At 27.8% G+C, this 13,504-nt stretch overlaps 1 protein-coding gene across 3 annotated transcripts in view; it reads left to right on the top strand.

The window, feature by feature from the left end:
* Positions 1-13,504, top strand: part of LOC100161467 (synaptic vesicle glycoprotein 2B) — a 55,846-nt gene that overhangs the window by 24,384 nt on the left and 17,958 nt on the right. For 2 of the 3 annotated variants that reach the window (XM_016805796.2, XM_001943677.5), the window contains one exon: positions 6,717-6,758. In XM_016805796.2, the coding sequence (XP_016661285.1) occupies positions 6,717-6,758 (42 nt within the window). Of the gene's footprint in view, positions 1-5,912; positions 6,003-6,716; positions 6,759-13,504 lie in introns of those variants that run through there. The other variant, XM_029487891.1, reaches the window with a different exon arrangement.

The following is a 13,504-nucleotide window of genomic DNA, read 5'->3' as shown; positions in this document are numbered from 1 at the left end:
TAAATTGTTTGTACATCTTAAAGTACTCATAACTCACTTAAAAATTAAAATATACTAAAAATCTCATAAGGTTGTCTAGATAATAATCTCACCTTTAGATTTTATAAGAGGTCAATTCACTCTAATTTTTAAGCCAACGGAGCTACACGTGTTCTGCTGAGTGTATAATTTGCTATGTTATGCACTTGTAAGACGGAGACAACACATGCGAGTATAACGTCTTCTTAACATAATTTATTAGGTATTATATTATTAAACTGACATGATTAAAAGTATAAAATAACCTATTGGGCATATCTCTCTTAGTCTCTTCACTCTTCATGAAATACATATATGTAGGGCTAGGGACTTATAGGAGCTTGCATGTTTTTCAATAATCATTCAAAACATAGCTAAGTAATATAGAAATTTGTTTCATAGTACTAGGAGTTTAAAGCAATCAGTTTTATTTTGCATATTTTGCATGTTCAGTTGTTTTTCCCTATAAGAGCATATATTTTGTTGTATTTTTATTTTAAGTGCATATTTCACATATTTTATTTAAACAAAATGCAATATGGAGAAAAAATATTTTATACATAGGTAGTGGTAGGTACTTACTATAGAATATTTAATATATGAATTTTCTAGAAATTGGATAAAAATAGATTAAAATGATTAAATAATCGCTATACCGTGTATTTTCCCAATTATTTGTGTGTTGTGAAATCGGTCGATAAGGAATACGCCGAATACGGTCAGTTGATGTGTCTAAAAAATTTGAAGAGCATATTTTAAGAGCATATATGATCATTTTTAAGTGCATAAATGCTTGCATATTTTAAGGTTTTATAGGGCATGAAGTCCCTAGCCCTACATATATGTATTATGTAATTATCTGTAACTTTTTACGAAATATATATTAAATCTATATTTATATTTTGAAAATTATTATATTTAATAAGTAACCAAACAAATAAAATATTATTCATTGTATGGTTATGAATATTTAAAAATATCAATAAATAATATACAATTATTCACAATTCATGTAATAACAATTATATAGGTACCTATATCATTTAAATTTAACAACTTGCAAATCACATGCCTTCTACGTTGAACATCATATCCAGGTAGTTTCATACATTAACCCTCTAGGACGTAAACTAGACGGTTTATAATTTAGTAAAGTATACTTTATAGTTATAATTACCTATCGAAAGATTTAAAATGGATGAAATCATTTATATTCACCCATTGGCCATTATTCATCGTACAGAGTTATTATGAACTTTTAATTTACAATGATTATAATATGATAAAATAATATGATACCCCATAACACAAAAATAATTATTTCATATGGTGACTATCGAAAGGGGTGCAAAATAAAAAAAAGGTGGGAAAGGGGGTACCGGCGTACCACTCTGCTGTACAATAGGGGAAGCTGTGGATCACTGTAATGGATGAGGTTAATTTGAGTTTTATTTTAATCATTGCAAACGAAAGACGATTGTGAGCAGAAACCCCTTATCATAATACATTAATTTTAGTACCTATAGATAGCACAGAAATAACGATATATTTTGAACATCCGAAGTACCTTCACTGGTTGGTGTCTTCCCCCAAGTCATCAAGCCGCATTACACATAATTTAAAAAAAAAAACCAAACATTATGCCTATTGTACTTTTTTTTATAGATTGTATAATTGTCTAGTTTAAAAATGAAAAAAAAAATATTTTGAACATTGTATCATGTCTAGTAAATACTATTGTTAATATTTGGTTAAAATGTTAAGTCTCTACAGTTATTCATTTTTAAATTACAACAAAAAAGAAGGTAGGTAAGTGGATGTCACTCTGCTGTACAGTAGGTTATAAGTGGGTCACTGTATAATGGATATGGTATTAAATTTGAATTCAATGATATAATATCATTTTATACGAAAAACGATTCTGAGCGATGACGGTTTGTCAGTGTGGAATGTGGATATTTTATATTATATTTAAATAAGTTATTATTATTAATACAGTAGCCGGTAAGTTAAATTAATATAATGAAATTACAAAAAAATAACTTAAATCGTTGTTCTTGGTTATTTAATATGTAATTTCCTTCAAATTTGAACATAAAATAGGTAACTATGAAAAAAAACTGTGTTTTTTTATATTTTTGAGAATATTGGTTACAGAATAACCTACTTACGTGGAATCTTGTTGTAAATTTTCAATCCTTAGCTATAAAAGTTGAACATTTTATACATTTTTAATTAAAAAATCTTTTTTTTTTTTTGTTAGCCCACTATAAGAATCCGATATATTATAGTCTCGATATATAGTCTGATATAAAGTCTCCGATCTAGAATTTTCTTATATCCCAGGTAACCCAATTAAAAGAGTTAAAAGACAGGGGTGTCGCAACCTCCTGCCTAACTATAAAGTCTTACTCATGTTGTAGTACAGTCTGTTTAATCTGCCTTTTTATTTTTTATTTTTATTTTAACCTATATTTACTATCAATTGTTTTTATCGTTCTCTTTTTCTGTAACAGATTAAATAACAACTTATAAACAAAAAAATATCATTTTTAAATTTTAAATTTGATAATTATTGTTGTTAAAAATCGAAGTTTATTTCTTTTAAAAAAAATATTGTGACTTTGGATTTTTAATATATTTCAAATCTCATTGTAACAGTCTATTAAGAGCGTTTTATTAAATTTTCAAGCTTTTTTACCCAACAAATACAATTTTATTGACATTCATAAAAAAAAAAAAAAAATTGGAAACTGAAAATGTCCATAAACAGTTAAAACAAATCCAAATATTTTTAAAGTGTTATTGTGTCTGGAAAATGCTAATATAAACAACCAGTGAAAATGTCATGTGTTTTAGAGTTACACCGAATTGAAGGAAAATGGGGTGAGCACGCTTGGTGAATCACCCTGTATATAATAAACTATAATTTACAGATTTTGTGGCGACAGGCACCCACATGTACAGATGTACAAATTATACTATTATACTGTTATATTATTATAATAATTATTGGCGTTTAGGTATATTTGAATTGTACCTCCTATCGGTACTAAGTGTTTTTTATGACGGTGTTCTGGGATAAGAGTATGCGTGACGTAGATTGGACACAGATCTTCAAAGTTTAAATATGAATGGGTTAAAAATTAAAATGCGTACCTATGCCTAGTCTGCAGAGATGTTATTACTCTAAGCACGTGGGGGACTTTTAATAATTAATAATACGTTATACATATAAGTCTTTCTGTTCCGTGTGTTTGTTTAGAAGAATAATTAATAAAATATTTTAATCTCGTACAAAACTAAAGTTTACCTATACTATGGTCGGTGCGGCTTAATATAATAGTCTCAGTGTTTTTTTTAATTTAATTAGATGACGTGAGAAGAACTTAGGTTAGTATTATATTTTTATCGAAGTAAATATTAATTAATTTATAGTCTTGAAGAGGATTTCGGGCATTATAATTTCAAGCACGTAGGTATATGTGTAAAAGATTAAAACAAAATATTAATCACATACACATCATACCTTCTGCGTATGTGAGTTGCTGTGTGTTTATTAAATTGAATATGATAAATTGGTAATCAATAATCGTAATTCAAAAACATTAATACAGGATGTACAATTAATGTCCCTCCGTATAATCGAGATTTGAATACCCGTAAATAGTTTAGTATGTATACACTACCGGTATCAATATTAATTTTTATTTCTTAATAAAAATACAATTACATTTTTATAAATAATTTATACTCAAAATCTACGTGGTCGAATGTATTTAACATTCATAATATCAATTTTTGGTAATCGATTTTTTGTTTGTACGCTTGATTGTTCGAATATTATGGTATAAATAATTCTTAATTCCATATATTAAAATAAATAAATAATACTGTTAAAAGTTTTAAATCATTTTTTTTTTGTTTCTTAAATAGGTGTTGTCTTAAGCCCAAGATGGTATATTTATTCTTATTTCAATGAATGTTTATTACAAACTATTGAACACGAAGAGTCAATATTTTTATTAAAATACAATTCTGGTTTTACGTATTATATATTTATTTTACTCTGATATACTTGCAAGAATAAAATATTAAATTTCAACCTTCAAAACATTTAAAAGCTCTATAGACTATAAATGTATCGAGACTATATATTATAAATATATCTGTGTGACTGTGTGTAACTATGTAGTTATTCATTTAATATGTATTTATTCCTTATTGCCATATGCAACTTGCGTTTTTCGTTCAACCTCCACGATCGTTCCGATCCACGTGAAACGTGAATAACGTGAACATTAACATTCACGTTAGGTCGTAGGTATATTATATAGATACGATTGAAGGCATGTACAATGCATTATTAATTGAATCGCATTGCTCCGTATAGTTGACAAAAAAAATGATTAAATAATAGATTGTAATAACTCAATAACTACTTAGGTATAAAATATTATATTGTATAACTTCTAATAATTATTCTACTATATTGTCACCTCCCACGCGGTTAGTAAGTCGCGATTACAAAAACACTCGACTGGAATGATGGTCGTCGAATTATATTATATTGGCGTCACCGTATCTCCGATATTTATTTTATTTATTTATTTTTGTTTGATTTCGAGTCGAGTGTTTGTTGTTTGCTCAAAGTTTTGTAATCCTGTAGCATATATAGATATAGATCAACTATATTATATTTTTTCTGTGTAATATTATTTACACATAGGTACACATATAATTATATATAGGTACTATATAATATATACACATGTACGGACACGCAGCGTAGTATAATAAAAAAAAAATTATATAAAGTATCAACTTGGCAAACAGAAGCCTGCAGTAGAGACAATAAGTGAGTGCAATACTCCCGAGACATCAAGACTTGTATAGTAGGTAACGTAATATCCTAGTAAATTATATCCTAAGTAAATGATATCCTGAATTATTAGGGATGGGGGATGGGGCTTACAAAATATAAGACGCCAATATTATGATAAATTTCCTCCAAACCAACCTCATAATTATAGTAGCAGTATAATATTATAGCAATATTATTATATCAGCACAAAAGGTATATATTTTATACGATCTCTATAATTTGATTTAGGATATCATTTTACAAGGTGGCCCTCCATGTTTTACTACTGTCTAACAGTGCTATTTAATCATTGAGAAAACCAAAAAACACTGCTGAACACTCTGTATATAAATATTGACAAATCCCAGGTTGAATTCTGGGGGGCTTCTGAAAAATTAACACTACCTATTATTAAAGTTAAGTTTTGTGAATATTAAGGGAAGGTTGATGGTTTAGAGTCCAGGGGTCGGTAACCACATATGGTCCTCATTGTAATTTTATGTGGCCTGCGAATAAAATTTATAATTTGTATAAAAATCATGACTCAAGATCGTTACCTAACCTATGTCTGGAAACTGCAGATTAAAACATTGTTTGTTCATACCTTGTTAAATTAATAAACCTGACAGTTACTATCAAAAGGTTGGTCTAGACTCTAGGGAAGGGGAGACTCCTTAGCCCCCTGTATTCACCACTCTCCGTAAATGTTCGAAAATTGAAAATTTTGGAAGAAAAACAACACGAATTCGGTATACGTGCGGGGTCATGTATAACGATGATGACATAATATTATTATTGTTATTATTATAACATACTAGGTATATTATATTATGATAAATTATAGTGACCTTGACGATAACCAATGTTATGGTGACGAATTTTAAACGATAAATTATACATACTTTATATTAATAATATATTCTAGGCATTCCGGCGAGCGACGAGTGGTATGATTTTGGTGGTGACAGTCGCGCGAAAACCACCACGGAAACTCGTGCCGGGGTAGAGGTGCTGCTGTAAAGCTGTTATTGTTTTTCCTCGCACGTTGTTTCAGGTGAACAGAGACAATCCCAACGCAGTCTTCGTCATATCTATATATTTATATATGATACAGTGGTCGGTGCGTGAGCGATTTATCGTTTTAAAAGCTATAATAAAAACGGTCGCCAGATATAAATATATTATATTATTATTGTTTGCCGATTCTATAAATTATAATATGTGATAATATGAGATACTCCTACCACGATCGACGCAGACCACTCATTCGATGAACGCTGACTGCCGCCGCCACCGACGACGTATCTCTCTATTATTCGTGTTTTTATCTGAGCCTATATTATTCTCGGGCCGTCATTTTTGCATATCTTTATGTTATATGCGCACCGCGACAGTCTGCCACGACATTTATAGGTACGCGGTACCCGGTCGCGATAATACCACCGAAAAAACCGCCCAAATCTTCTACGACGATTATAATTATTATATATGACATTTATTATAGTTGGAGCTCGAATGTGAGTGTGTGCGCCCACCAAAGTCGAAAATCCGTCCAGATCCGAATTAATATTGTGCTGATATAATATATTATTATAATATAATATTATAGTAATCATTACTACCTCGTGTCGTCTTTGTATTTGTTCGCTTATGCGCGTGTGTCCCGTGCGAGAGATAAACGTTTTATTTCTGAGACGCATAATATTATATTATTGTTTTATTATTATTTAATACACGTCATATTTTTGTATGCTCTTATTGATTAAACATTATTTTTAATTCGGTTTTGTTTTTATTTAAAATTTTACTTTTCGGTTTTGGTTCATCTATGCAGAAACTCGTACTACAGACTTCCGAAGCACCAGGGACGTGATGGGTAATATATATATATTATAATAACACTATACCATTTAAAGTTTAAACGCTATTTCACGTATTATATTATGTACCTATATTACAAGTTATAATAATAATATATATTCTGCTGCAATAATATGTCATTCAACTGTATAGCTAAAGGACGGGTCACCGTGTCTTTACGTTCCAGATAAAAATATTAATTTGATATTAGTTAATAGATACCTAATCATATTTTGACAGTTATCATAGACATAATATAAGTTTGTAACATACAAATAACACAAATTATTTACCTGATAATTATAGCCATAATTTTAAAAATTATTTAGCCTGTAACACTTGTAATATTTTTACAATTCTTGTAGCATATGTTTACTATTTTCAAGTCCTTCCCCGCCTTCCAATATGTTAACATATATCCACCATATTATTATCAATATAACATATTGTAATCTAAATATCTGTACTATTGGGCAATTGCCCGTTTTATTCATTTAAAATAAATTATTAATAATATTATTATAATATTGTACAATGCAATAAAAGTTATTCAAATTTCACAGCAGTGAAACGGTTTAAATACCTAACTAAATTATTGAGTTATAACCTGCAGTTGTTCAGAATATAAATGTGAAAAGTTTATGCGTAACTAAATGAAAATAAATAACTCAAGTTAAGTTAAGTTAAGAGGATACAAGATCGATAAGTTAAAAGTTAACAGTTAACAAATTATAAATTTAACTCGATAAGTTAAAAGTTAATATAGAAAAAAATATTAACTTAACTCAGTTTAAAAAAAGTTAATCAATTTTTTTTTTTAATTAGTATGTAAATCACATATAAAGAGTGAATGTGTCTTTCTAGTTTCTAAGTTATAAATTAAAAAAAATAATTTTACTGAACTTTTATCATAATGTACACTGTATACCATTTTACTTTTACTTTACTATTATTTAATAATTTAAACTATACTCATCTCAAATTAATAATTTAACAAATATATTTTTTTATATCGTATAGCAATTAAATGTCATAATACATGAAGATGAGTACATGACCTTCATGCATATTATAAGTTATATAACATTAAAACATAACAATTGTCAATTTGTAATTTAAAATTATTAATTTTATTAAAAACATTTATAATTGCAACTCGCATAATATATAATTTACAACTTAATAAAATATATTAATATTTAATAAACACAAAATTATGTTATCAAGAAATAGAACAGAAATGTTTGTGTTTTTGTATTGAATTATTTTTCTTTATACTGATATATTAATATTTACGTATAAATGAAAAACTTCAAAATGTTTTTAACTTGATGGAATTTTTTTAAATCAACTAAGAAAAGCTAAGTTATTTCAACTATAAAATAAATTAGTACCTATAAGGTTCATAAGTTGATTAAAAATAAACTAACTAGTTAAGTTAAAAAGTTAAAAAAAAATTAACTTTTTAACTTAACTTTAACTTTTTAACTAGTTAATGCCCACCTTTGTATAGTATAACATCAATACAGCCACAGAGATCACAGGGTGGTGGTGGAATCGTCATTCGATTCTTGAGTCCACGAGTTTGATAAATTGACCAAACCTTTGTTTGCACTTTTTTATCAACCTGTAATTTTTTCTTTGAGTTCATTTGGACACATTTTAATGATAATATTATCGGACATACTAATAAACTAAATTTAAAAATTAACTAAAACAAATATTGAAGTAACGGCAACCAGAATAAATTTAACAAAATTGGAATGGTTAATACAACTTTTTGTTTAGTTGTCATTATACCAATTCTAAATATAAGGGTTGACATAAAATGTATGAACCACGTGACAATATTGTCATGAGTATAATTTTTTATGGGATAAATTATTTTAAATATTATAAATATTTAGATGATATTGTTAAAAATATATTTTATAGATATTAAAAGAATTATTATTGCGATGTTTCAAAAATATAAAAAAATATAATGAGAAGCACAATATGTTTGTCACTTTTCGTCCTTAAATTAGCCCTTTTCAGAGCCAAATAAAATTTGATGGAAAAATGTTTTTCCTTTTTTTGTAACTGTAGACTTTAATATAGTAGGTTCCATCACTTCAAAAAATAAATACAGCCTATTAAATCGAGGTATATATAAACACTATAAACACAAGGTTTATAGATAGCATATCTAACTCATTTTCTTAGTAGCTCCCTGAAGTACAAAAAAAAATATTCAAACATTAAAGTGCGACGTCAGCGGCGGTGCTTATCATTGGTCGGTAAGCCAGTCGTCGGCGGAACAGACCTTTACATTTATAGACGCAGAACCAAACCATGACCAACCGACAGGACGAGACTCGTGAGATCATAAAAGAACATTACTCCCGATTGCAGGGGGGAACGGTGTCGGGCGCACTTGTTGCGTTGTATCGACCGCAAACGGCGAGAATAAATGATAGTATAGTACTTACCCCTACAGCGAGGGCGAAAAATGTAAAACGAATTCGAGTAACAGCATCACCCACACAGCATAATATATAAGATCACATACAAGTTTTTGCATTTTATAACGACATTATAGGTAGAGGAAGGTAGGTAGTTATCATAGCAGTGCTACCTACTTTGGGTCTCAAACAATAACAAATTATACAAATTAAATTTAACAGATTTCGATACCTACTTGACTTGTAAGTACCTACAAATTTTTTACTTGAAATAGAATAATAAAATAAAAATTATAGTTTATGTAGAACTTTCTAATTAGGAAGACATTTAGAGACTATAAAGCAATTATCAACATACCCCTTTAGATAGGTTTGGTTACTTTCCTACAGATACGTTACCGTTGTGGTTCTGTTTTAATGACCCCTTCTACTGTACGTCATCATATTCCAACCACTGCAGATATTTACTTTAATATACCTATATATAACATTCGTTTTAAACTGTATTTTTTACTTTTTTGGTGATTTCGTAGTACAGCGGACATCATCTATGTTTCATAACGATATCGATTATAGTTACATAAATTATATTACTTGACGATTTACGTCTAATGTTGACGAATAACGTTGGACGTCCCTAAAAAATTGGCTTAAATATTAAGCATAAACAGATTATTTAAAATGGTTTCGAAAACACAGTTATTGCGACGATATTGTGATAAAGACGTAATTATCAATAACATTAATGCATCGATGAGTCGATAAAAGCAATTCGGCTCATTGAGTGTGTCGTCGTAATATTCGATAAAGGAAATAACTCGTTTTTATAATATTATTTTAGTATAATATAATATATCGAAAGCGCGTATCAATTTGTTTCTGTTAGGTAGATACTTGTATGTTGTAATATGTACTGTGTGTAATTTTACTCAATATGAGTAAACAAACAATTTCCCATGAAAAAGTTCATATCGTATTTCATTTGGAAAACGAGGGGTGAAATGTTTACATTGCCCTAGAATTTGAGGTGGCCTCTCAACAATTTCAACAATATGGAAAAATCGTAATATTATTAAACGTGAGTTGAAGACTTATTATGAATTGAAAACTAAAAAACTCCGTGGACTCCGTGGTATTGCTTAAGAGGACTTTATACCCGCATGTCAAGCCCATGAGGTTGTCTAGATAATAATCTTACCTTTAAATGTGTTAAGAAGTCAATTCAATCTAATTTGTAAACCAACGGAGCTACACGTGTTCTGCTGAGCGTAGGATTTGCTATGTTACGCACTTGTAAGATGGAAACAACACATGCAGGTATAACGTCCTCTTAAATGGTTCAAACTACAATGAAATTAAAATATACCAATTAACGGACCGATATCCGGAGCGGATACAATGATTTATTAATAGACATAACATAGTATTTGCTAAATTCAATGGAGGTATTAAGTATCATCGATGACGAGGTAAAAAAAAAATTACTTTACCATCCAATTTACTCAATATGATATAAGTTTATAACATATAAATACAGTAATAATGGTAATGGTAATGGGTAATGGCTGTGAAAAAATAAATCAAAAATTACCGAGAAAAACGTAGATACCTATATATTGCAATATAGCCAATTCATCAATTTTTTTAAAAGGATTACTAATATAAAAAGTTTTAAATGTACAATTAAACAATTTACTTCTGTTTATTTAATTTGTATACATATATTTTCAATTTTGTACGTATATATTGTATACAAATTAAAATAAAATATTATTTTTGTTTTTTTAAAACTTTTCCTGGCAATGGTCCTCTAAATTTAGAGTTAGGTGCAGACGTACAGTATTTTTTTATTTTTTTTTCTCTATTTTAACAATAGATAATATAAAAGTAATTACAACAATTTACAAATAATAATAGTACAATAGAAGTAACAGTAATTATAACTTTTAATATAATTTTGTATACATAGATACTATTATTTTTTATAATTATAAAATATACATAATATTATAATTATTATTCTTTATTATTACCTAAATAAAAACCCGCGGCAGCATAATCCATAAGGATTCAATGTTTGTAATCATTGTTCGGATTTAACTATTTACTATTTAGCATTTCTCACCACAAAAAAGCTGGCAAAATAAAATTGTAAACAAGTATATTTGAGATGCACTTTGAAAAATTGTACTCCACACTGGTCCATGCATGGACATTAGACGCATAGTAATTATTCGAAATTGCTATAAACATCTAACTTGTACAAACACCGTAAGTACTTATTAAGAATATAACTTTTTTCGCTTTTGAAGTCTGAACAGTGATGACATTTGTATATGTCATCAAATATAATATGATTATAACTGCGAATGTATCAGGTATATCATTTTTTATCCTGATTATACCTTGGTTTAAAATTTTTGAGTGGCTTACAGTAATTTTTACGATCGTTTAACTTGAGTATGATGACACAAATTAATATTGTAAGTAATATTGTACCAGAATCGACATAACCAACCTTATAAATTTTAGATATAAATAGTGCAACAAATATCCATGGGGATATTAAATGGGAGTTAAATCACCCATCAACTTTTTTTTATGAACATTTATTTCTTAGAAAAAGCTTAAAAATATTATATTTTTGTTTATATTCTTTAAAAATAAATCTAGTTGTTTCATTATAGTACAGTGTACCTACTATTAGTACCCAGTACTAATATTTTAATTTTATCTAGTACCTATAACTTACTATAATATACTCTATATGACTATATTATATTATACCTACCTGTTATAAATTTATAAATAATAGATATAACCCATTTATAGATTTAATTACCGATTTCAAAATCACTAGGTATAATTGTTAAGCAGCTGCTTCCACACGATGACAGTTAAACACGATATACAATATAATCATTGCCTTAGAAATATTAACTTATTATACAAAATAAAAAATAAAGTTTTATTATTTAATTATTTTAGTATCTATAATTACCTACCTTATACAATTTTAAAATATATAAAATGTATTCAATTGTATATTCTTTTATTACAATCCATAGATAATTTATAGAACTTCATAAACATAATAATATGGGCGTTGATACTAGTCTTTTGATTTAGGGACCTTATTAATTAAACACCTAAAAAATGCCTATTTTCGTAGTTTCTTGTCACTAATCCCACCCATCCTCTTTATATATATATATAAAACTATGTTGTGTCACTATAACGCGTTTGAATCTTATGTATTAATCAGATAAAGTTTTTAAAAAAGCTGTATAAATCGTAGAATCCATTATAAAATAAATATTTCAATAGTACATGACACTATAAATCATAATTAATGTGATGTATAGATCCACAATATATTTTAGGAATCTATTGATTTGTACGAAAATACTTATATATTACACAATACGCACTACTATTATATTATGTGAAATATATTATGCATATACAAATTAATGTTAATATTTCATGTGCAATCACGCCCTCAGTCTGACACGTCAATACTAAGTACTTACTGACATCTGACTGGCCAACAAACACACAAAAAATATAAAAATTACATCACCCTCCAAATTAAAAAAAAAAAGGTGGGTAAGTGGATGTCGCTCTGTTGTACAGTAAATTACAAGTGGGTCACTGTATAATGGATGGTTTTAAATTTTAATTCAATAATATAATATCATTGTATAAGAAAAACGATTCTGAGCGGAGACGGTATGTCAGTCTAAGTATAAGACATAATATTATATATGGTATTAAAAAAAAATTGACCTATAATAGTTACCTATAATAAATTCCAAATTAATCATATCACAATATCCATTAGGTACTTATAACGCGTTATACATCAACAACAAACCGTGATACTATCATAGATATATATCTAATATTATATAGATATATAACTAAATATTGTAAAATATTTAGGACATATTGAATTTATAGATTATTTTAATAAAAATAGTATCGACAAATGTTTGGATTTATTTTATTATCACATTCGTTATATTATGGATCACTTTATTCCTAAAATTCAAATTTACGAATCCAACTATCCGAAATGGTTTAGTAAGGAGCTATAAACTCATTTAAGACAAAAAAAAAAGCTCATAATATTTATAAATACTCAAACAACATAAAAAATTATCAGACCTTTTCTAATAATATACGTGCAAAATGTAAACACTCAAGGCATCGTGATTAATCATTGTACATACAAATCTCACAAAACGCTGTTAAATCAAATCCAAAATCATTTTGGAAATTCGTAAATGAAAATAATAAAAAATAATCACAATTA

This window comes from Acyrthosiphon pisum, chromosome A1, assembly GCF_005508785.2.
Source record: "Acyrthosiphon pisum isolate AL4f chromosome A1, pea_aphid_22Mar2018_4r6ur, whole genome shotgun sequence".
In the NCBI taxonomy this organism is placed as follows: domain Eukaryota; kingdom Metazoa; phylum Arthropoda; class Insecta; order Hemiptera; family Aphididae; genus Acyrthosiphon; species Acyrthosiphon pisum.
The sequence above is the reverse complement of the archived record's forward strand: the minus strand, read 5'-3'. Positions and strand labels throughout refer to the sequence as shown.